The 26,085-nt window shown below is 41.5% G+C and overlaps 1 protein-coding gene and 2 long non-coding RNA genes across 3 annotated transcripts in view; 1 reads left to right on the plus strand and 2 right to left on the minus strand.

The window, feature by feature from the left end:
- Positions 1 to 3,025: 3,025 nt before the first annotated feature.
- LOC310660119 lies at positions 3,026 to 16,185 on the minus strand. The gene is made up of 3 exons (XR_014503211.1): positions 15,965 to 16,185; positions 12,592 to 12,679; positions 3,026 to 3,942 (listed from the first exon to the last, which is right to left on the minus strand). It is a non-coding gene; the product is annotated as an uncharacterized lncRNA (long non-coding RNA).
- LOC310660204 lies at positions 13,517 to 15,720 on the minus strand. Its single transcript, XR_014503304.1, has 2 exons — positions 15,472 to 15,720; positions 13,517 to 13,709 (listed from the first exon to the last, which is right to left on the minus strand). It is a non-coding gene; the product is annotated as an uncharacterized lncRNA (long non-coding RNA).
- Positions 16,186 to 16,221: 36 nt separating the features above from the next.
- The window catches only part of ELL2 (elongation factor for RNA polymerase II 2), a 39,103-nt gene continuing 29,239 nt past the window's right edge, over positions 16,222 to 26,085 (plus strand). The window contains exons 1-2 of the mRNA XM_083404005.1: positions 16,222 to 16,762; positions 24,609 to 24,656. Of these exons, the coding sequence (XP_083260131.1) occupies positions 16,631 to 16,762; positions 24,609 to 24,656 (180 nt within the window). The 5' untranslated portion in view covers positions 16,222 to 16,630. The remainder of the gene's footprint in view (positions 16,763 to 24,608; positions 24,657 to 26,085) is intronic.

Raw genomic sequence — 26,085 nt, forward strand, 5'->3', positions numbered from 1 at the left:
AACAAACCCAATAAACTCTCTCCCACAAACACATTTTAAAAGCCACAAAATGTTAATGAGCCAAACTCATGGTTGAAGAGAAACGTTTTCTCCTGATGCCTAAAGATACAGAATGAAGGCACCAAGTGAGCAGGGGCGTCATACCCATAGAGGCTAGTGGCATAGGGCGCCAGGAAAGAAACAGAGGCTGCACGCAGTGCCTCCTGGCATCGCCCCGCCAGCAGCGCCATCCTCCCTAAAAAAAGGTAAACAACTCGGGGAAACGGGGGGGGGGGGTTGGGCGCCGGAGGGAGCTTTGCACCACGGCAATGGATATGCTTAAGATGGCCCTGCAGGTGAGCCTCCCTGGGAAGAGTCTATCAAAACATTAAACTTGGGCTACAGGTTGCTAAAGTGATATAGTGGCATCTTGAGCAACATAGATTTCCAAAGACGCTCTGCTATAAATTGATTATATCACAAGGATTATGTTTGCACAGACACAATGAATGCTTTACTTCTCTCGTGACAGAAAGCTGAAGTCGAACAATAGGAAGGGAATAATTACAGGGCCTAAGCATGTATTGCAACTTCTGTTCAATACGGAGTTATGCTGAGGTGTGTCCTTGAAGTAATAGGCACACCCATGCTGCCAATTAATACTTTTACATGCTGCCAGCTTCCATGGTTGGTGAAAGAACTTCTAGGGACAGCATCACCTAGGTTTGTTTTCTTCAGGTGAGGGAGCACTGGAGACACATCAGGTGTGACTTCATAACAAACATACTGTAACACGCCACCCCACTCTCTGAGCAGTGTAAAATTCTGGAAGTCTTGGCACTTACCTAGAACTACATATTAGATTCAAAGTGATTTATATTCAGCCAGCTATCAGGCTTTCTTCTCTGTTTCTGCCCTAAACTACTATGCTTGAATACAATCTGCTATGCCTTTGTCTCAGGCCTCACCTCTGCAGGTAAATTGCCCCTTTTAGCAAACATCCATTAAGAAACATTAACATTCTTTTTAATCCAGGAAGTGAACAGCCAATTCACAGTAACCAGCAAAGTCAGTAAACTCTTATTGAAATGTTATCCCATTTCACTGTGCCATGAGGGGAGGCATTTTTTTAAAACACAATGAATGTTTCCTTTTAAATACTACAAAACATTGTAAATAAAACTCCAGAGGTATCAATAAATTGGAGGAAGATTTAGCAATTGACAAAACAGCCGTTGACTACTTTGCCATTGTCACCGTGTGACTTTGAAACTGAAAAACACAGATGCGAGGAGAAAGCAATCGGCTGTGTCAGGATAATAGCTCTCAAGACTTTTAACAGGTAGCTTATTACCTGGAACGTTTCCTGTTGTTGTTCTTTTCAGACAATGAAGAAAGCTAAAAGCAAATTATTAAACCATAGATCTTGAAAAGAGGTCACTTGGCTCATTGCTGTTTAATGCCCCTTTGGCATTCCTGAGCACAGAGCTGTAAACTTTGCCACCTATTTAAAATGAGAAACAGTTGCTATGGGGGTTTTCCTCTCATTTTTTTTATGTATAAAAGTCAGTGTTACAAAGTGGTCACATTGCCTTTCTGATGTACCCTTATATCACATAGATAATGTGTGGGCGTCAGATGGCCTAGTTTAAGCAGCAGTCTGTAACTACTGTCCACCAAAACAGGAAGAATGAGGGAATAATGCATTTTTCTTTTATTCTTCTTGAGATGCTGAGAAGAGCTATCTTCCTTCTGTGTGGGGACCCTGGTCTAAGTAGCTTCAGGATTTTGAGGGGTTCTCTGGCATGAAACCCCTGAACCTGGTAGAGACAGGACATGAACCCTGAGAATTCTCTTAAGTTGTATCTGATCTTCTAGAATGTTCTGTGCAAAGTGGAAATGGCAGCACTTTTAAGATAGTGGGACTTCTGATATTATTGTGACAAGTCCAGTCCAGCATTTGTCACCCTCTGGAGCTGGTCCTGGAGCTAAGTCTAATGTGTTGAGTGTTTCGGTTTACATTTTGTACGCAAGACAACTTATTTCATTTCTCATATACAAGTTTTTAACAGGATACTTTTCCTGTCAGGAGCTATCAGCTATTTAATGTGGGTGAAAATCAGCACCATCTGTTTAATTCTGAACATGCATGTGCCAACTTGCATGTCTCGTTCAAGAAGATTCGTCCAGTCAACTACAGTAGAGCTGGGGTTGAGGGATCAAAATAAATACATAAGCAGCCTTTAACACATTAATCCAAATGTCTCCACCGACGTCAGGAGGTGCTTCCTCGCGTAGCAGTGTGGCTGCCAAGCACTTATGTAAATACAGGTTTTTTTAATTAAATCCAATGATATAATAGCAAGAAACAATTAATAGTGTGAATAATGAATGTTTGTTTAATCATAACCTGTGCTTAGTGTATAATTCAATATTAATAGCATTAAAATGCAAGCTATATACAAAGTATTCCAGAGTAAACTAGATAGCCAGGGAGACAATCAGGACTCAAGAATGGGGCCAATAATATACTCACACTCATTTTTACTTTAAAATATATAAACTGAATATCTAAACACGTTCCCAAGGCTAAACACATTAACAATAAAAATGAGAAACATTATAAAATCAGTATACTAGAAACACAGAGACAAGTTTTTAAAAAAGAAATGGATAAAATATTTCACTCTCCTCAAGAGATCCAAAACACTAGTAGAGCAATGCTATAAGAGAGAAACCATTGTTTCCTTAGCCCTGGTCACGAGTGGCAGCTTGAATAAAATATGGGGGAGGCAGGTAAGCTCCACACTGCATAATCAATCACATGATGCAGTGCATGTCCACAATTTGAATGGTAACGCCCATCAACTTGGTGGGGCTGGACCCCCTCAAATACTTTTTTGGGGGCCCCAAAGACCCCTCAGCCTCTAGGAGTTGGCTCCTATGGCCCTGGTGAACTTGTGCCACCAGATTAGAAGGTGGAGGAAGCAGCTTTCCTCCCTGTTCCTATTTTTTAAAAACTTATTTAATCCTTTCTTTTAAAACAAAAAACAAAACACCCTCCCATAGGAGGAAAATTAACAATGCAAGAGGGAGGGACATTTTTAATTGGGAAAATGGTGCAAAACAGAAAGTCTTCAAAATAATCCTTCTCTAGCATTATGGTCTTATAGCTGCTACTAACTTTAAAACAAACAAAAACCCAAGGGACATCCTGCATGTTATCTCCTGCATCCCTAAGGAAGTGGCCTGGTGGGCCTTCTTGGGGAGAAAGTATTCTTAATGGTAGAGGTGCTCCTGGGAAGTCCCTGCTCAAAATCATGAAGTCTCTCACATCTTGCCTAAAACGGACCTGGGGGGGGGGTGAAATCCCTTCCCACCCAATCCTTGCACAGATGTTTCTCAAGTTTATGACCAGTGCAGGGCCAGGATGAATAAGTGTCGTGTCTTTATGAAGTGCTTGTTGCTGATAAGTGTTGCAGAACATCATGAAGAAAGGACATCTAACCCTAAACTCACTGTCTGTTCCTTCCGTATTTCATAACCAAAATATGTATTAGGAATCAATTTGTATGCTTCAAGCATACATGTGGGTGGAACTTGGTTATAACAATGGGTAAATGGGAAATTGTCAGAACTGTGCAAGGACTTGCAAATTTCTTAAATTAAACTGCAGAGAATCCTGTGATTCTCCTGTTTGAGACGTGCACTTAGACTTGAGTCTTGACTAGTCTTGTGTATTTCTCAATATTAGATGGGCAGTTCTGAGTACTGCCAAAGAGGTCATGCCACTAAGTGAGTAAGTCTATTAGGCAAGAAATATTCATAGAACTCTTTCAGGAAGAGCAGAACAGATGTTTCTTCAGAATTCCCTATGTCATAAAAAGTTTCCCACTTGTGACGTTCTTGGCTGCTAGTTGCATAGATTTTTGCATTGTTGTAGATGTTTCGCATTTCTGTCCCCTAGAAGAAAATACAAAAAACTACATTTCAAGACTCTATATATAACAATATTACTTAACATGATTTGAAACTATTTTTACGTATGAAAGTGTTTCTAAATGTTGTAATTTTTTTAAATATACAAAACTGTGATTGTTTTTATTGCAGATGTTTTTAATTGTGAAATTGCTTCTGGATATTTTATGGGAAGCAATTCATAAATGAAATAACTACCGTATATATGTAACTATATATTAGAAACTACCATAAGGCTAACATTCTGTGATGAATGGATGGGTCATGGACAGAGCCCGACAAAAAGCAGTGAAGCTTTTCAGATCATTCTCACGTGATTACCCATTTAAAAGACACAGTTTAAGCAAGAAAGAACACCCCTCCCCAAATTTTATAGCCATGTGTCCTTGTAATCCCTTAATCTGGTCCTGATTACAATGTAAACTGAAACAATGTTGTCCTCTGATCTAGTTCAGATAAAAACAGCAGCTGTAGAATGTGCATGTTCCTCCCATTCATGAAAGTTAACTTTGAAGTCCTGTTATTGCCTCTTATATGATAACGCTGTTAACTATCTCACAGCCCATATTTATATAATAACAAGCCAATTTATTAAGCAAGCAAGACACACCTGTTAAGTAAATCCTCCCTGTTACATTCCTTTGAAGGGGCATTCAGACTAAGTACACTCCTATATGCTTTACCTGATACAGATTGCACTGTTAAAGCCCCTTTAACAGAGCAGATCTTTCTGCAACCTAGATATTTTATTTTATTTTACAATTTACCCTTGAAACTAGCAAAAAGGCAAACTGAATGTATGCACATTTAATTCATTTAATATGTACAGTTATTAAATAATTACAAATCCTGGCAAATATACTAGGATTTTACACACACATACAAATATAAAACAAAAGAAGCATTGGAAATTGGTTTATTGTCAAAGTTGCCATTATTATTATTATTATTATTATTATTATTATTATTATTAGAATATATACACCACCCTATACCAGGTGGATTTGTTATATCATCTGTAAAGAAAGACATCGATAAAAATTCTGGGACCAGTGGTTAAACTCTCTGATTTCAACCTAGAAGGTTTAGGAATGTGAGCTAAAGCTAAGTGGTTTTAACAATCAATCCCTCTTAACAGGGGACTCTTGGGATTGTACTTCTGCATGGGAAACACTGTAGGGGCCTCAGACCAACTCTCAGCACCCTTCCGAAACTGCAGCTCCCAATATTCTTTGTTTAAAGTATATAGTGTGAATATGGCCTCAAAGAGGCTAGGCTAGCCTGCTTCAGTTTGCATCCTTGCTAGAGATTAAGTCCTATTGATCTTAACTGGGTTTACCAGAGCAGACATGTATAAGGTGAACACTTGCAGTGTGAGCAGTTTTTGCTTACTGTAAAGAGGCAGACCTAAAATTGTATTGAAAACTTCACACAAATCTTATCTTCAGCAATTGGTTGGCTAAACATATTTCAAGATTCTGAGATATCCATTATGAATTAAATACTGGTTGCTAATAACAGCAAAACATCTAATTCCCTAAACCTATAAGATCTAGAAGAAAAAGCAAAGTTACACTGAAAGGAAAGCTAAAAGATCAGATTTAGCTGTGGAAGCAGAGACACACATCTGCAGCATGCAGGTTTTGCTTTAATATCTGGTGTCCTTGCATGGGCAAGGTTCTTATCTTAAGTAAACTTTCTGGTCGGAGCACTTCTGACAATCCCTCCAAGTTAACACCACAAAGTTAATTAGAGTCACTTCTCAGTTGCTAAAATTCTGAACAAGGGTTACTTAGCTATTGGATTTGCTTGCAGTCAATTACAGTACTTTGCAAGAATCAGGTGAGATACCTTAGGGATTTTACATTGTCCAAGGCAGGCTATGCAATTCATTGCATAAATACCCTACATCATCAATTTCAAATTAGTGATCCATGGATCCCAGGGCCTCTGCATAACCCACCCAGGGGGTTTGTGACACAATTCACATTTAAAAAAACCTACCAGGGAGATATCAAATTTTTCGTAAGTAGGGGGTCCACGGCTTGGCTTTTGAAAAGCAGGGGGTCTGCAGTACTTAGCTATCTGGGAACCACTGTCCTACATGATGAAAATGTGCAATATTGATGTAGGTGAAAGTCTGCAAGCATAGCGTAGGGAAAAACCACCAACATTCAATATTGTAGCAAGTGGTTAAATTGAAGTGCAAGGTTGCAATTGCTTAAGCCTGGGAGTCATTCCATGGAGCTTCAACTCAGTAGGACTTACTTTCATGAAGAAGCACATAGGATAATGGTGGAAGGGCAGCCTATCCCAACCTGTTGCCCTCTAGAAGTTTTGTACTACAAATCCCATCATCCTGGTCATTAGCAGTGCTGACTGGGGCTGAAGGGAGTTGAAGTCCAAAATGTCTGGAAGGCATCAGGTTGGGGAAGGCTGGGATTTGTTCAGATATTAAGCCCCCCCACACACACACACATACTTAATAGGCATTAGGGGAGCCTAATATATAGAACACTCAATACACTTGTAGTGGCTGCCAAGTTTCAAGAGTGAGTACAAGTGTCTGTAGCTTCAAGGAGAGACTAACAAAGAGACCCAACTTTGGCACTGTTTGGGTCCTCAATAACAAGAAAATGCAAAGCTAATGCCAAAGTGAGCAAATGCTAAACTCTGTCCTTCCTGGGAGCACAGAGCAAGAGATAGCTAGAGGGAGGCTTCTGTAGTATTGAAACTAGTGGCCATTACAGGTGCATGGAGGCTCTCCCCATATAGTGCATCCTTAAGAGACTTAACATTCAGCATATCTGTCAGTGAATCAGCTCTAATATACAATATTTCATTCACATAACCTTCCCTAGCCTCCTGAAAGACAACAGCCTGACTCTAGATTCCTCAGCTGACAAGTCAGCTGTTGCACATAGATAGCAGGCTTTTTGAACGATATTCCACTGATATTTGTGTGCCAGTGGTGCAGTCTGCAATGATTTATATGATATTACTAAGTGCTCCACTTGCAGCCTGAAGAAGTACAAACCTTTCTGTGTTTTGCTGTCTGTCTTCCGTGCCATCGTCTCATCCCTCTTCTTTAAATCATCAGACCCATTCCTATTATGAGTTTGCACTATTGTCCCATGCAGAAATTTCACCCGGCCCATCTGAAGTCTCCCCATCTCCCATTTTTTCCACAATGTGCAGTGCATCAGACTCATCTGGCACACATCTCCTGAGGATGCAAATGCAATTGCACAAACTCAGTGTTGTTGTTTTAAAAACAAAACAAAACAAAAACCCTGAGCCAACATTGTCAAGTGGTGAAAGCATGTTTATATTCATAAGAACAAAAAGTGAAAGCGCTGCCTTGGATGCATCCAGAGTTTTAATATGTTTGGAGCCTCTTAACCTAATTTCAAAATTGTTTCTCAAACTTCTGTACACTTGGGCTGTGCAAAACTCTTAACGTTTGCTAGATGAACTTTGATATATTTGTTTTACATTAAGTGAGACATAGTTGGCTAGTGAGTAAGCCTTAGCTAAGGGCTCCAACGGCTGAAAAATTTAGAAAGCCTTATTTTGAAATACATATTTCCGCACAAGTCAAGAAAGAAATGACATTAAAATATCACAAATCTCCATATTTGTATACCTGGCATACACAACGATTAGATCCAGCATTAAATCTTGAAAAGTGGTATTCCTCAAGTCAAAGGGAGTATTTTTGGATAACATACTTCAAGCTTTTTGAGTACACAAACATTGTGCAAATGGTAGGGCTGCCATACATCTGAATTTCCCCAGACACTTCCAAGGTTTCAAAGGCGGAATTGATGTCTGAGGGGAATTTCCGAAAGGTGGTGTTTCATCCAGGATCTTAGGCAAGTCAACTGAAAAATTGTGGGGGTTTTTGGCGTTTTTGTAACATAAAGCTCAACAACTTTTGGGGTGTCCTGGTTTTTCCTTTTTGAAATATAGCAACCCTACAAATACAGTAGTTAATTAATTACAAAATCACCTTGGAATCACTTTATGTAGGCATATAGCCCAGATGAGGGCAGAACTTCGGTGCAAAGGCATGTCATAAAGCTGCATAAAGTCTACATATGCACATTTAGATGTATACACAATGTATATGTATAGATTGTCTCTGGGATAGTGAAATGCTAGATTCTGGGTGTTAGATGGTTTGTGTTTTATCAACACAATAGTTTGCAGTGCACACAGCTAAACTATAAGCAACTTTAAAAAAATTAATGCCACACTTGCAACTTACATTTTAAGTAGGTATTGTACCACTGTCATGGCTTCCCCCAAAGAATCCTGGGAACTGTAGTTTGTTAAGTGTGGCGAGAATTGTTAAGCAACTCCTATTCCCTTCACAGAGCTATAATTCTCAGAGTTCCCTGTGAAGAGGGATTGATGGTTAAAAGGCCAATTTGTGAGGCATGGAAAGGTGGGATTTAGAAGTTAGTCCCACTGCATTCAGTGGTCTTAGAAAGTGCATTTAAAGACTGTGGCCTAACAGCACAATCCTATAGATATTTTAGTATGGCTCACTCCCAAGTAAGTGTGTACAAGATTGCAGCCTAAACTTCACTCCGGTGTAATAAAATATTCACATAAAAGGTCTACATTTTATTTTCAAGTACTCCATTTTGCTGGCTACTGTGTTCATAGTGTTTATGAAAGATAAGAAATGCCCCATTTACAAGCTTCGGTTCTATAAATAATGGCAAAACTTCGTCTTCCTAGAAAACACAGCAGTTATGGTGTTTTGACAGAACTAATGAAGGCTTAAGTGGTGGCTACAACTTCTTCCAGCAAAAGAAACAAAAATTCTATTGCTTCCACAACAACAGAGACTTTAAAATACAAAACCAGAACGGCAGGGCTCCTATTTAAGGAACAATATCTAAACACTGGGCACAATTATATATTTTAAAATGGAATAGTAAACTGAACCTGTTGCTACATGCTAAATTACCTACATGCAGTCCACCAGACTTAAGCAATTATAGTTTTAAACAAATTCCTTGCCCTCTAATTTGTTTAATGATTTTCTGGTGGGGACACATTGTACCGAAAAAAACAAATTCGCATTTTTGATCCAGAGGGCTGAGGAATGTACAAGGTTTTTTTTAAAGGCTACAATCCTAGCCTGGTCCTCATGGCATGCTAAACCAAGCCTTGGCTGGACAACATACCTGTGGGCCCTTAGAAAGGAGCTTGCATCTGCTTCGCTGCTCCCAAGCCCTTTTGCCACCACACCATGATGTCATGAACTGGCTGGATGCAGAAGAGTGGTGGGAGGCACCAGCAGAGGAACCCCCAGGGGAAGAAGACTCAGAGCCAGGGGATTGGTGGAGGGACGATGATGAGTGGTCAGAAGGAGAAGACGGGGGGGGGGGGAGAGGTGTTGGAAGATGGAGGGGCAACAGGGTTTAGTGAGCAGGAAGAGTCTGTGGCTGAATGCAGTTCAAACTCTGAGGCAGAAGCAGAGGCTGGAGAGGAGGGGGTCAAGAGGCTCCTGAAGAATCCAGGGATTCTCCGCTTCCTGCAGTGCCAAGCTCCCCAAGAAGGCACAGAATAATGAGGAGAGCAGAACAGAGGTCAGAGGTGTGCAGACACCTCTGCAGTCACTGTTTGAGACTGTGTGGGGAAAACCCTGGAGGAGCCTTAGAGAGAGGTAGTGTTGTAAACAAAAATTGCCCTTTTCCCTTATGGGGTATCCAAGAGCCCATATAGAGCACTTACATAGGTTCCCTATTGGTAGGAGAAGATAACAGAGGCCAACCAGAGAATATTGAGAAGCAAAGCAGCTAGTAAGCTTGATCTTTATTGATCTGTTGCAACAGGGTGCTCCCCTCACCTGCAGGAGAGGAGGAAGAACCCTGAAAAATTGTGCACAAGGCCTTATAAAGACTTTTGAAATTGCCACCCTGTAGATCAAGACTACCCCCACAAACATCATACATACATCACAGAAAGGGTGTAACCTAAGACCACCCCTCAGATACACCATACCTACATCACAGAAAAGGCGATCTAAACAGAAATTTGAATGTTGTTTTTCTCCTGTCGTTGTTTATCTCCTGTCTGGCAGGTTACTTGATTGAATTGCCTGGGGAGCCTGGACATTCTTTTGTAGTGCTAAATACTTAGTTCCTGGGCCAGGTCACAGGCTCACACCCTATTCATATCTTAAATGTGCCCTTAAGACAGGATTTGTGAGGAAAGAGACATTGGGGAGATTTCCCACTTTGACCTTGCAGAGAAAACATTTCTCAGTTTAGGAGTCAAAATGGTTCCAGATCAGTCTTCTTGTGCTGATCTATGTACGTGCTTGGTTGGTACGCTTATGAACATTACCATATATCTAAGACCTCAAAGGACGCGGGTGGCGCTGTGGGTAAAAGCCTCAGCGCCTAGGGCTTGCCAATCGAAAGGTCGGCGGTTCGAATCCCTGCGGCGGGGTGCGCTCCCGTTGCTCGGTCCCAGCGCCTGCCAACCTAGCAGTTCGAAAGCACCCCCGGGGGCAAGTAGATAAATAGGGACCGCTTACTAGCGGGAAGGTAAACGGCGTTTCCGTGTGCGGCTCTGGCTCACCAGAGCAGCGATGTCACGCTGGCCACGTGACCCGGAAGTGTCTCCAGACAGCACTGGCACCTGGCCTCTTGAGTGAGATGGGCGCACAACCCCAGAGTCTGTCAAGACTGCCCCGTATGGGCAGGGGTACCTTTACCTTTACCTTTAAGACCTCAAAATTCCTATCACAGTAGGAAGGCGGGGCCCTTCAGTCCTCGCAACTATGTCATTGGGACAAGATTTCCAAGAAAGAGTTGCTGAGACTACAGGGCCTGATCTGTGGTTTGTTTCCATGGATAAAGATTTAACTTCACTGGCCCTGGGTGATTTATTGGTTTTGATTGCTGACCTACGCCTTCCTCAAGCCCTGACAGCTAAGTCAAGCTCAGAGGCAGATTTAAGAGCAGCATGACTGTCTTCCCCACACTGGGCACTGAGTCTAAGAGGCACTTCAGAGCACTGCAACTATGGCATAGTGAAGTGAACAGAATGGAAGGCCTGAGGCAGGACGGGGCGCCAAATTTTGGCCATGAACAGGGTGCCGCTTTAATTTGAAAGACCCAAGTCCGCCCCAGCTAAGCTATGGCTGAGCACATTATCCAAACCTGGGCTTATGGTTAAGCTGTGTCCTCACCAACTACAAGCCAAAGTTTGTTCTAGGTTGCACCTCAAAAAGTGACATCTTGTCTGATAAGGTCGGTTATAAGGATCTAGCAAAGTAAGACAAAGTGAAGATCCAGCTGTTGGTTTTTGGTGTACCTAAGGAGGGGAACCACTGATCCAAATTTGGCCCGGGAGGCAATTTTCCCAAACCACACCCAACTGCCCTACACTTTACATCATATGTGAACAGGGAGAGACACAGCTGGATTGGCTGCCCAGCCATTAGTCTTCCTAATGATGGCAGATTGATAGGTGAATTGTTACATCCAACTGTCCAAGTTGGCCCACCTTACACCATGTTCATATTTCCACGAAGACCGGTATGTAGTACAGGAAATAGACCAAGCTTTTCCCCAACCTTAGGGCATGAGCTTCTCCAGGGTGGCGGCAGTCTACCTTACAACCTAGAGGGTCAACAGAGTGAGATGCAAATGAGCTCCAGCAGTAGTCTAATATGCATTTATCATTTTATTCCCTGGAATAGCTTGTGAGGGCTGCTCCATGGAAACCCTTTTCACCTTTGGTGTGAACCCTCCACAAGAACGTTGCACAAGGAAAATAAACAAAACAACAGCAACACTGCATTGTATTTTGTGTAGCAGGTGTTTCACATGTTTAAAATACGATTAACCTCTCAAATCTAAGCCTAAAACCTGTGTGTATGGACACTTTGCTGGTGACCTTGGTGAGAGAAGACTCCTATCAAATGGTCTCCATTGTAAAAGTTCTTTGTATTCATTGTCTGACTTTTGAAGGTTAAATTGATCTCTTTTGTAGCCCTTATCATTGCACTTTCTGGCACCAGTGTGACTTTAACAATGCTCCCCTCCAGATGGGACCTCTCCAAATCAGATGCTAAAGTACTTTAGGAAATCCCTTTCTACAGACAAAACATGTTTCCAAAGCAGGATTCTAAGCCTTTTGTCCTGTTCTGAACAAAGTCATCCTGATTTGCAGCCATGGGACAAATGGACCACAGCAACTGCAGCCTGTTTTCAGTAAAAAAATAAATAAAATCAAGCGGTCTAGCAAGAAACACACATGATATAAACAGGGATGCAGCGCAATGGACACTTCTGCCTGTTCATTAAGCTTTTACTCTTTCAAAGTCAGTGAAAGTTTTAAAAAACGGTGCTCACTTCAGTACTTAGGAGAATTAAGGAGAAGTTGTCAGGAGGAATAAATCACAATGGCTGTAATCTAGCATGCAACTATGCATGATTCAGTCCCACTGATTGAAGTTTTTCTATCAATCTGAATGGGACTTAAGTGCGCATAATTGGATGCAAGGCTGCTTTCATCCTATTTCAATTCTAGGAAGTGTGGTGGTGGTGGTGGTGGTATCACTGTGTACACCTAAGACTGCAGCCCTATGCACATTTACGGTACTTGAACAGAGCAGAACTTCCTTCCTGGAAAATCAGCATGCTGGTCAGGCTGTGAACTGGATCCATTTCTCTTTCAGTTATCTCAGAGGCTGCGGACAGAGACCATACAATTAAAACACATTCCCAGCACCACTCAAAGAATCCTGGGAACTGTAGTTTAGCCCTCACAGAGCCACCATTCCAAGCACCCTTGACCAGTGCCTTTGTTTCTATTTTTAAAAAATGTACTCTCATTTTGACTCAAGAAAATCACCATTTTATAGTTCAAATCGGGGGAAATAAATACAGTAAATGGACAAAAGTACAAAAAACATGCATTACACAGGGAAAGGAAAGGAAGCCACCATCGGAGGTGGTAACAACGAAACTGACCAATCACCATGCTAGATTGCAACTCCTGCTTCACACATTAAATGCTCACTTCTGTCCAAGACTCAGGAAACACCCTCATAGGAAATGAGGCCACCATCGGGGGTGGCAACAGAACTGACAATTCACCATGCTAGAGAATAAACTATTTAAAAATAGATTCACAAAATGTTTAGGGGTATATGTACCCCTGCGTACCCCCAGAAAAAAACACTGCCCTTAACAGACTAGTTCTCAGGATTCTTCTTGCTCTCTGAGCACAGGTGTTATATGGTGACAAGACCTCACTCCTGTCAGCAATGGTGCTGCAGCATTCTTTGTTAAATAGCAGTTTCAGGGGTGCCTCAGACAGGAGGAGAGGGCTTAAAAACAGCAGCAGCAGCCTTCTCTGTGTTTCACAGATGTCCCAATCCTGACTAGATACTAATAGCAAACAGCAATGTTACCTGTAGTTTAGCCTTTGGAAGCCAGAGAACAAGGCTCCAGTGTCCTCCAGTGCTCCTGGACTATTCCCTCACAAGCAGAATAATCTTACATTAAAACACTAGCATCACAGAAACCATTCAAATGTGTTTATTTTTCCTGTAGTGGAATGTGAATAACCTGGCACAGGCTTTTGGAAACTGAGTACATGCAGCTCTGAAGGCTACCAACTTCAGCATGAACAATTCTCTGTGATTCTTCCTTTGTTTTAACCATTGTCTGTGCCATATGCCATTATCGTCACAGAGAGAGAGGCAGCCTTTTATCCTGGGAAGAAAATAGTGCAAAATAGTTCATCCAACTGTTTAAGACTTCATATTAAAAAGAAAACAAAAACCCTGGCAAGGAGAAATAGTACCTGACCCTGGAAGAATGGAGACAAACAGGATTATGCAACCATCTGTTGCAACCCGCCACCAAATCACACATCCTCCCTTTCTCAGTATGTGTATCAAATGCTGGAATGTACTGAATTTGTATTAAAACAGTAGCTGATTCCCCAAACGCAGCTATTGCTAGTAGTAATCTGCCATCTTCCTTTAACACCAGAACATAAATATTAGCTAGCACGTTAGTTGTCAAACAAACAAACAAAAACATGCAGAATTTCAAAACAAGGACAACAAAACATGGTGCTGATAATGCCAATGTTGCAGGTTCAATCCCCACATGGGACAACTGCATATTCCTGCATTGCAAAGTGTTGGACTAGATGATTCTCAGGGCCCCTTCCAACTCTACAATTCTAGGATTCTAACATTACACACAGTCCTGATTTCTCGAGATATTTCCAGTTTTGGGATAAGCACACTGATGTCTCCAAAAATATGTTCCATCTGCTTTTTTTCTTAGCTATCATCTATGCCTTTATATGGCAAATGTAAGAAGACTACATGACATAATAAACATTTGGGATTAAATTTGTAACCCCCATTGGGATTACATTCATAACACTCTTCCTGCCTTTATCCCAGATCTGAATAGAGTCACAGTAGTATATGGCTTCAGCTTCAGAGGAGGACCTGAGAGACCAGGGTTTAAATCCCCACTCGGCCATAAAGTTTGCTGGGTGACCTTGGGCCAATCATCTCTCAGTCTATAACCTACCTCAAAGAATTGTTGAGAAGAAGATTAAAAAATGGGGAGGGGAGAACCATGAATGTCCCCTTGAGAAGAGGAAAGCTACAAGCATAGACCATGAGTGGAGAAACTGCTCCTGGACCTGTAGAGGTTTGCACTCAGTGCATGGATGTCAAGGAAAGCAGCCAGGGAACTGCACACTTTCACAGCCAGCCACACTGCCCCTTTCACACAAGGGGGATTAAGCCCTCAGTCACAGGTTTGATACCAGAGAAAGGGCTTTAGGTGTGATTGCCACATCCCCAATGCACGAAGTGCAATGCTAGGAAAGCAAGGAGCTAGCCAGGCATGGGCACCTCTCACATATCCCTTGAACTCATGGAAGGGAGGGATGTCTTCCAAACTCCCTGAGATGAGTGCATGAAGGGAGCTAAACTGAATAGTTAAAATGTCACTAAATGATTAACTCTAAGCCTCTTTCAATGCCTGCTTACGGATACAGTGGAGATTTTTATCTGTACAGTATATGGAACAGCATGGAAACAGTAAATGATACGTAATATAAGAATTATGAAGTGTTTTGCACAATTAAAAAATGAACTATATAAATCACTCAATAATATATTTATTATTTCAGATTACTTTGAGAGTTACATTTGGAGGGATGGCATCAAGCATCAAGGGTTTGCCCTGCCCGATGTGCTGCACCAATGCCCATCTGAGATAGCCCCATGGTTGTCATGAAGGCCATGAAGTCTTTAAATATATACAATCAAATATAAGAGACTCTCTGCTTCAGACATTTGGCCAGCATCTTGTCGAGACTGACTGGTAATGGGCAAAGGAAGTACATTCATTCTAGCTGCCCCCACCACACATTTCCTTCACTGATATTTAGACTTTCAACGAAGAACAAATCAGGCATAAGGAAACTCCTGATTTCACCCACCTAAAACTAAATTCTGTGCCACCTAGCAAGTCACTTGGCTAAGCAGTGAGGATGGGAATCCTCTGATCCTCCAAACCAGCCTTCCCTCACCCAGTGCTCTCCAGTTGTTTCAAATTCCAGCACCCATCAATCCCAACCAGCATAGCTTAGATTTAGTAGTTCAAAACAGCTGAAGGTCACCAGCTTGGAGAAGGCTCGCCTCCAGAGGCTTATTTGATTTTTATCCCATATTTTCTGAAAGGAGCTCAATGTGGTATCCCCCCTCCAGAGGCTTATTTGATTTTTATCCCATCTTTCCTGACAGGAGCTCAATGTGGTTCCCCCCCCCACTTTATCCTAACAACAACCCTGTGAGGCAGGTCGTTGGACTCCAAATCCTATCAGCCCCAGCCAGCACGCATGGCCAATGGTCTGGGACAAGGGAGGTTGAAAGCCTCAACATCTGGAGAACCCCAGCCTCCCTAGCCCTGCAATATAAGAGCACAAGCCACACACACAGAGAGATATGCAGCCTCGTGGATCCAGATGTGGGGAGAAATAGCATCCTGGAGGAGAGCAAACACTGATGTGGGTAAACAGGCGGTACAGAGCACGGCCGCTGACAGCCCAGGGTACATAATGGTCCTACAGGTGACTCAACCCTAAGCGTCAATAATGATATAAACGCGCTTGAACGCCGCCTGCGCTGACGTCAGCGTGCTGCCCCGCCCCCCTCCTCTCCGGCTGACCTCGGGTAAGCCTCTTTCGCGCGGATCCCGGCTGGGGAAGCTTCGGCCAATCAGCGAGGCCGGCGGCGCGAGGCGTCTTCGCGCGAGGAGGGGGGCGTGGCGTGCGTGTCGCGGCCTGGCAGCGGGCCTGTCGCGTGGGGGGAAGAAAGGGGGCGTGGCTAAGGTGTGCGGAGAGGGAGGAGGAGGAGGAGAGGGAAGGGCGGCCGTTGCGCTGAGTGGGCGGGGTGCCGCGGCGGCGGCGGCGGCGCGGCGCTGGCGGCGTCTGCGCGCTGGCGGGCTTGGCTGGTACGTCAGCGGCAGGATGGCTGTAGCTGTTGACCCAGCAGCAGCAACAGTAGCAGGCTCCGGTGGCGGCTTGGCGGCCCCAGCGGTGGCAGTGGTGGCTGTGGGGCGGGAGGTGGCGGCGGCGGCGTTGGCGGCGGCTTGGTAAGATGGCGGCGCTGCAGGAAGGGGGCAGGTATGGCGTGTCCTGCGGCAGAGTCACCCAGGACAACATCACGGTGCTACATGTCAAGCTGACCGAGACCGCCTTCCGAGCGCTGGAGAGCTACCAGGGGAGCAAGGTGAGGGGCGCCCCGGGGTCGACGGTCGTCCTCACTCGCCCGGGCTGGGACGCCCGGGAAGGGAAGAGGGACAGGCAGCCGGCGCAAGGGGCGTGGAGGGGCTGCTTCCTCGAGGAATTCCACGCACCCCACTCATCCCAGGGCGTGAAATCTCGCCCCACACTCTGCTCTGGGTCCGGCTGAGGATCCCTTAGAAAAGTCTCCTCTTCTCCCCCCCCCCCCCTTTCCATGGGACCGTCTCTCCATATGGTTCGTGCCTATTTATAGGCATGGGGGTGGGAATAAGAATACTAATTCCACATTCTTCCTTCTCACCAACTTTTGATCCCCCTCTCTTTTTTCTTTCCCTTCCGCGTAAGAGAAGGGGGGAAAAAGTTTTGCGGGGCAACAAATGCCCCCAGCTGCCCTGTATGTATGTACCTCACGCAGAAGGGAGGAGGAGGAGGAGGTTGGCCGTGGCAGAGGGCGATCCTTTGAAAATGGCATTTACACAAGAAAGTCATTTTTCTCGGTGTCGGTGCCAGCTAGTGCCTCTGGAGCTGGCCGTGACCGGAGCCAGCCGTTCCCAGATGAGGCCGATTCTGCTGAGCTGTCATTTATTTATGGGCTTAGTTCTTCTGCCTGCTGATCTCGCTCGCTCTCCCTCCCCGGGGCAGGGAGAGAGGGATGGGCTGAGCTTTTCCCTAGGCCCAGCTTCTCAGCCTGCCCACCCCGAAAATGTGAAGTGGCCCTGGTTGTTTTTTTTAAGGGACAATGGCAACTATGACAGTTTTATTGTACATCTTTATCATGCTGTCAGGAAAACTGTTTCTCACTGTCTTCCTGTGTCCCCCACCACCAATACCTTGTCCCTCTCCCACCCCCATCCGTAACAGCTGCCTTGTGAGAAATCCTGATGGGGACAAGTTCCACAGCACATTCCAGTGGTAACAGCAGCTGTATAAATTGTTCAGCACATCGGGGATAATGTAGAAATATTTTAAATCGGTTTATATCTGGATTGTGTTCCCCTTTTCATTTATATTCTGGAGATATGTTGGATTCATGCAATGTTGTCTTTGTTTGGGGGTTTAACACCCTACACCCCCCAAAAAAAAAAAACAGCGTAAGGGAAGGGCATTTTAGACTCAGGGGAATGGGTCAGTTTAAAAGAACATATGATAGATCTCTGTCAGGCTTCACTTGCAAAAGTAGGGGACAGGAGAATTGATAGTCTTCTTTAGTTTTTCCTTACTGTAGCTTTCCATTGGAAACTTGAGCCTCCGCTTGTGTTTGTTCGGGGCACATTAAAAGTGGCTATATGTCCCAGCAAGGAGGATTAAGCTCTAATTAGCTGGTGTTTTAACATGGAATTTCAAATTAAATGTTGCTTGTCTCATTTTTTCCCCTAAGGCCCATTTGTTACTCTCTCCCCTCTCCCTTACTGTTCTGAGAAATCTTGGAGGATTGTTACTTTGAGTACAATGAATCCCAAGAAAAGGTGCTGATCGACTCTTCTTTTTTCTTTTCTTTAAAAAAATAAATAAATTCTATGTCTTTTGTAGTGCCAGCAGGCTTTCTTCCAAAAGATTTCCTTTGAAACAGTTCTAGGAGCAATTCTTAAAAGATAAGCCAGGAACATACTAAAACCAGACAGAATTTAAATAACAGGTTATTGACAGACAACAGTCTCTCTTCTCAGAGTCTCAGTGCTGCTTTCCTTATGTAGTTCTTCATGTAAAAAGATGACTCAGACATGGTTTTCCCAGAATTGACCTCCAAATTGTGCCTTTTCTTATGACTAATGGTTGTTTTTCATAATAAGTAGGTGAATCTAAAATAGAGTAAGCGAGTAAGCTTCCTTCACTGAGTTTGCCCCTTCTATTCTAGCGTGTCTGGGCCATCATTCTCTCTGCCCCTTAGCCATTGAACAGTGTATTATAGCCACTCTGGGTTTTGTACTGCACAATTATGCAGTACATCAGCTGTTTCCCTTGTTAAACCTGAGTGGAAATCATTACTTCTGCCAAATGATCCTTCGAAATCAACTTCAAATTGCAGCTTTCCACTGCATATGTTTCTTGAAGAACTGCAAACTCTTATTGCTATGTCAAGGCTGCTCAAAGGCTCATATTCTGGAATGTGATAGTTTTAAACACTATTGATTTCTTCTTTAAATGTAGAGAGTTGCTTGTGTTCCCCTCCCCCATCTTTTAATAATTAAGAAAAGTTAGAATTTTGGAGTAAGCAGCGTGTGGTTGGAGGTATAATTATTTTTCATACTCTGTGTTTTTTTAAAAATAAACTCATTAACTTGTCAACCAAACTGCTTATAAAGAAAGTTTTAGAGTAAATATCTTCAGAGGATTTTTTGTTGTTCAGACTTAACCTAATTAAAGTGAGATTGAGTTATAGCAGTTCTTTAATATAAAAAATTGAGTTGCATAGTATACCAATTTTATGTTCAGTTTTAAATATAATTCTTCTCCTGTCTTGAAACTAACTTCGGTCAATATTTAGAACATAAAAAGTAGTCATATTGAATAATTTTTGCCTATTTTGTAGAGTTTAAAGAAACCAAAGGCTTGTTGAGGCTGAAATTGCTAGCTTTTAAAATTCCGTAATGCTATAGGTCTCCATAATGTAAGACATATTACTTGTGGCACAGAATAAACTGTTTCTGAAGTTGTAATTGTAAAATACATAATTTTCACATCAACTTAATTTCTTATAAAATGTAAAATATATATAAAACTGTAGATTTGAGTTTAATTTTAAGCATTCTTCTGGAGTCTCTTATGAATAGGGTCTCATGTACGTAATACCTAATTTAACCTAAATGTAGTGACACTCTTGCATGTTACAACACATGACTATTTAAAATTTGTGCTGAGTTCAGCTAGTCTGCATTTTGTAGGTAAATGCATCATCAAGAAAGATAATTGCCCTAGCGTTGTAAAATCAAATGTGAGTAACTTAAAAACAGGAGCCTAGCTGCAACTTTTTTAGTGATTTAGAATGTGAAATATCAGTTACATAAGAATAAATATAATTTAATTTCCTGGAGTTTACTTTACATACAGAATTATTGTGTGTATACAGATGTTATTTACCTATAATTGAGATAAATAAAATTTGAAGTAACAAAGCTAGTTGCTGTTTCCTTGTCTGGTAAAATACTACTGTGCAAATATGTTCAAAGTCAGTTCTGCAATATGCAACATACCGGGAATTTGTAACGGAAGGGAACAGTACTTGCCCACCATTTGATCAGCTGCCTGCAGAGTCATAAAGTAGCTATTAAAGTGACAGTTTGATGAACAAAAGTCAGTTTGGCTTTTAGCTTGCCTGCATTGGTAATCTTCACCAGCTTTCCCTATGCCCATTTCCCTAATTAATTAAACAGCAAAACATCTCTAACTTGAACAGTTCTTCCAGCCGTCCAAAACACAGGGAAATTTGTAGTTAATTTCTTTTTATTTTTGCTATATCACAGTAGTTAGATATTATTGTCATTGAATTCATCCAAAAAGCACAGGGCAGTTTTACAATATGAAAACAAAACAATACTTGCCATAAAAACAAAAACAATAACAAGTGCACACACATACAGTTTAAAAAGCCATAGGTTGTTTAATTAGCTAAAGGCCTGGGAGAAGAGGAATGTTTTTGCCTGGCATTTAAAAATATGTAACATGCATGAATAGCCTCCTGAAAAATAAATTAATTAAAATATTGTAAGAAGCCATAGGCACTGTGTAAGGGATTTAAGAAATATTATCTTCAAATGCTTATAGTCATAAACATGATGTGGGTGCAAAGCATTTGCTGTGTAATGTATGTATCATTTATAGGTACTGTCAAAACGTTTAGCTAAGCCGAAACGTCATATATGCAATAAAATCTTATTATGGTAGAAACACATCTTGTACCTTTTTAATCAGATCATTCCAGCAGCCTGTCTTTTTATTTTATTTCTTTAGTTTGAATAGGAAATTCAGAATAGTTCATGAAGGGAGTTCTTCAGAGGACCAGATTGGCTCCTGCTGCAGATCGGTGATCAGACTTTGTATAACTGCTTACAAGCTGGCACTATTCTGAATGTGACCACTCTCTTGAAGGATGGCCTCACAACTAATACTGCAGGAATCTGATTTGTGTCAAGGCCAGCTTTTTATGTGCCCATAAATAACCAGTAGGAACTTTGGGGTCAGGGCAGGTGTTAATAGTTCTTCTAATCTACTAAAAGTCTGATCACTGTGCTAGTCCCTTTTTCTCTTCACATAACATTTTTAGAATTGTAACACTTTAATAATGTTGATGTCAAGCTTTGGTGCTTGTTGCTGATTATTTATTTATTATAAATGCTCCTAGGGTGCCCTTCATCTACAGAGATACCTGGATGGCGTACAAAGGTTAATTAAAAAAAATTAAAACAATACAATACTATGAAAGATAAAACAACAACATAAAAACAATGGAGACAGTTTTAAAAGAAAGCAACAGGCTGGATACTGATCAACTTTAAAACTTTGGACTTTAAATTGCCCAGGCAAATAAATGAGTTTTAACCTGGCGCCAAAATGATTGTACCATTGTGTCATGTAGATCCTTTGGGTTCAGGCAACTGGCTTATTAGTATATAAACTCTACATGCAGAAGTCTTAAGGTGACCCTTTTAATACAAGTTTGGGGGTGGTGTTGCACTTTGTAATATATATCGTTCTTCTAGGTTGATTATGGAGCACCTAAAAATATACTGAGAGCTTTACAAAAGGTAATACAGACAGACCTCTGCCCAAAGCAGCTTACAATCTAAAAATAAATAGGCAACAGAGTACAGGAAAATGAAGGGAATTGAGAACAATAGTATGGAGATTAAGGGGACACTTGGTTTAAAAGGTGCTTGGTTTTACTATACTATGAAGAGCTGTTTTTCATTTAATGCCTACCTATGTAACACAGTAAGAATACAGTAGTTTTAAGGCAACAGAATTAAGCAATCAAGCTGTGGCTGATTTTTATTGTATAGTTTTTCAATATTTAATATGTTGCTAATATGTAGGTAGTTTGACATTTCACACAGGTCAAGGTTTGCAAAATGTTTTCCCATTTCAACTCCTAGGCTGATGTCTTCATTTTTCTTAATCAAAAAGTTATTTGAGTTCCTAATCAACTCAAGTGATGTAACACACCCCTTGAAGCATCAAATATAATTACAGTTTATATTGTGAATCTGAATGGAATAGAGTCTGAAAACTCTAAACAAGCATACTTGAGTTGTCATTTCATATTTAACAAATATTTGAATATGCTTCATGAATTTAAGAATTATAACGAAAGTATATTTTGTATTGTTGTGCTTTCCTCAAAACATGCTCCACTGAACACAGTGAGCCTTATTTCTGAGTAAGCTCTAGTATTGCTTGTGTTGAAATTAAACATGCGTAGAAGAAGATTAGGAAAATGAAGGTGGAAGCAGGTACCTGCTTGACGCACAAGGCATTTAGCATCAGCTGTCTTAGCAAGCACATACATTTCTGGAAACAAATCTGCAATGCTTCAAGTCACTATGAAACTGATGCAGATATTGGTCTTGTTTGACTGTGACATTAAACTCCACATTAGTGTTATGCAAAAGAATCTTATTTCATCAAGTCTCTTGTACAGCAGGGAAAGGGGAGCCAAAGCTTTCATTTTGATTTTTAGATAAATACATTTTAGTGTTTGGTTGAATCTGGACAAACTCTGGTTAGCCAAGCTATGGTTTATGGAAATAAGCCAACTTCAAGCCATGGTTTATTAAGTTGACTTGTTTCAATAAAATATAGTTAAAAGATGAACTATAGCTTGAGGCTCAAACATAATTATAAAATGCCGTTAATTGAAAACTTCCCTGAAAGCTTCCAGTCTCCTTATGGCCACAGCATATATAATAGGGCAGTGCACACGCTTGAGGATTTTGAATTTCACATAAACCATAGTTTATGCATCCACACCAGAGCAATGAATAGTGAGGTGCTTGTTGAGGAATGCAAATATGTACAGAAGAGTTGCTCTTTTTAAAATGACTATTCCATGGCATAACCAACAGAACTGCAGAACTAGAACCTAAATTGTTTTGTCATATACAACCTAATTTCAGTTGTTGGCAGTGTTTGTTGAGGTGTCTTGGACTTGTCCACTGAGGTGCTTTTAGATTAAAGCTAAGGAGCTCTTTTCAGTTTGATGGCCACATTTCCTCCTAGTCAACCTCAAATATTTCTACACAACCCCCCCCCCCCCAAGCATATCCCTCCATCCATGCAACCAGGAGGTATTATCATCAAGCAGACAAAAGGGCTGAAATGAGTTAGGGCTTAAAGCAGAGCTGGCAAAGGGTGTAGCCCAGGAAAAGAGGGTGTAGCTTGGGGAGAGTTGCAAAGACCAGATAAAAAGGTCTAGAGGGCCACATTCAATCCTGGGCCTGAGTTTCCCCATTGGTGTTGCAAAAACAATTGCCTAAGCTGCTAAATTAGTTTGATGCAACATTGTCAAAACCAAATCTAGTTAGGTTTGGTTGTTGTTACAAAACATCAAATAGAAAGATCCAGCGGTAGGAACCATTTTGAGCAATTTGGGATTGGGCTGTAGAAATTCTTTTCTTCAGTTCCTCTGCCTTTTTATGGCCTAAAGCCGAGTATTGCAACAGTAAAGCTGTAATTCATCTTATATGAAGCACCATCAAATTAGATCTTTAACAATTAGTAAAGTATCACTGTTTTTGTCGCTTTCTGCAAAGCATGTTCAGTATCCTTACAATAAAGCCATTCATTCAATTTTATTGTATTTGGATAATTTCCAAAGGTTCCATTCGCAGTCGTAGGTTTTTCTTGTACCAAAACAAATTGGGAATAGCAGACGACTTTTTGTTTGTATATATTAAATAAGCCTGCTGAAAGGTAACAAACCATTCACTATTAAATGCTTTAAATGCTATTCATAGTCTGCCCCCCCCCCCCAATTAGTGGAAAGGGATATGTGTCCCACAGTTATGTCTTGTTTTAGTTTTTTGTGAAGAACTTTACCTGATTCATTCTGTTTTCATTTTTGTGGGATCTAATGCTTTCCCAGCTAAGTTAGCTGAATCAAATTACATTTGTGTTAGACCAGCTGAGATAAAGATAATGGGTGATGTTCAGTGTGGCTATTCTGCTAAGGAGAGAGAAGGCGAGGAAGTGCTTTTCTGCTGCAGACCCTGAAAGCCTATTCAGAGCAGTGGAGATGGTCGTGCAGGGGGCTTCAGAGGGCAGAAGGAATGACTGAGAACTGTTTTCCCTTCACTTACATTAGTTCCACTTGTTGCTGCAAGTGGAACAACATTGTTTCATTCAGAGCGCATACTATGGGTGTAATGCTAAGCCATGGTTTAGTACTACATGAATGAGCCATGGTGGGCTTCAGCCTTGCTCCCTCTTCTTCTTTCCATGAAGCTAGAAGGCGGACCCATGTTTTGAAGTTGCCTTTATTTCAAACTGACCATAGGTGGGGATAAACCATAATACTGGGTTTGAGTGTAGTGGAAGTCAGGGTTCAAGAAAACTATAAGTGAGTACTGCAGAAGTCCTCTTGACAGCATGGGAGGCAGGGATGGGCAGAATGCAGAAACCCAAGCCTTGCTGCAACTCATTCCTGTAACACTAAGCCATGGTTTGACATTGCATCTGACCCTAGCCAATGCCATTTCAGAGATCAGACTTAATGTGCATTAACCATTGATTCTTTGTACAATAATTACAAGCATGAACAAAATACTTAAGATGATTGTTGAAGTAGCTTTGATTTTTTTCTTTTCTTTGAGAGCTCATTGTTCCTTGTTCTTCTTTAGAATCTGGTTCCTTCTCGACCTTCCATCCAATTTCAAGGACTCCAAGGGGTGAGTATTTACTTTTTTTAAAAAATAACTTTTATCATGTTAACAAAAGCTTCTCTCTTCTGGCGTGTGTAGTGCCACCATAAACTGACTTTCTGGGATATGTGAGACGAGCACTCTCAGAACAGAGTGACATAAAACTTAACATGTGAACATGTTTGGAAGAAACAGGGAGGGGAGATATTAATATATGGAAAACTGAAATATGTGAAAGTGCATTTTTCATAGTTACCTAATATTTTTGCTATAATGTTTTTCATTTAACTTTTTTGGAAATGTGGAAGGATAGACTTGGGAGGGAAGATGTATAGAGGCTTTTCCTTAGTATGACAGAGAAGTTTTGAAGTCTAAGGCAAACAGGAAGGGACAGGGAGGAAAGCTTTTATAAGTAATCTTGCTCTTAATGATATTGAGTGTTAGACTTCTAAAAATGCATATTTAGTATACATTACTAAAGGCAAATCTGGGTCAGGTCAGTGCTTGGATTGGAACTTGGGAGCCTTAAGTGTGTCTTTCTGGACGAAAGGTGGAGTACATATACATGCAATCAATAAAGGTGTTTCCTGAAGTAAACTGGTCTTACGGTCAGTGTACTTACTATTCTAAACCACCAACATTGCTCTAAATGCCAGTTTGCTTTGGACTCTCCTAGTCAAGTGATGGAAGGGGAAAAAACTAAATTAAATAGGAAGGCAAGGCACAGGGAAGATTTAATAGGTGTGTTTGCTAGAATTCATGACACTCCAGTTTCAATATAAATTCTAGGCTGAGAAGTGACAGCTCAGCTGTTGGTTATTCAGTGCTTCGGGGTAGGGAGCATGGGGCCCTTCAGACATTGTTGGACAATAGCTCCCATCAACACTGCCAGCGGTAAGGAATGATGGGAGTTTTAGTCTAACAACATCTGGAGAGCACTATGATGGCTACCCCTGGATAAGTCAGGTGGCATTCTCTGATCTCTGGGACTGGTTGTTAACACAACAATACAGGCCATAATTTTAAACAGACTAGAGGGCATTCTTATATTGTGGTACCTTGGGTTACGAACTTCCAGAGTTCCGTTCTTAACCTGAAACTGTTCTTAACCTGAGGTGCGCTTTCGCTAATGGGGTCTCACACTGCCGCCGCACAATTTCCGTTCTCATACTGGGGCAAAGTTTGCAACCCAAGGTACTACTTCCAGATTAGCGAAGTTTGTAACCCAAAGTGTTTGTAACCCGAGGTGTTTGTAACCTGAGGGACCACTGTATTATAACTGTGGCTGCTTCATGTGATTACCTCTTATAATAGGTATGAACACTTGGAAAAATAAGGCAATACAAAATTGAATTCTTTGCTGGCAATATCTAGAAACTCTGTATGAAACTCTGTAGATTTTGTGAATTTGCATCTTAAATTTTAGCATGCAAAGCTAAAACTGCTCTGCTTCTCC

This window comes from Podarcis tiliguerta (genome assembly GCF_965153285.1).
Source record: "Podarcis tiliguerta genome assembly, chromosome: 11".
Lineage (NCBI taxonomy): Eukaryota > Metazoa > Chordata > Lepidosauria > Squamata > Lacertidae > Podarcis > Podarcis tiliguerta.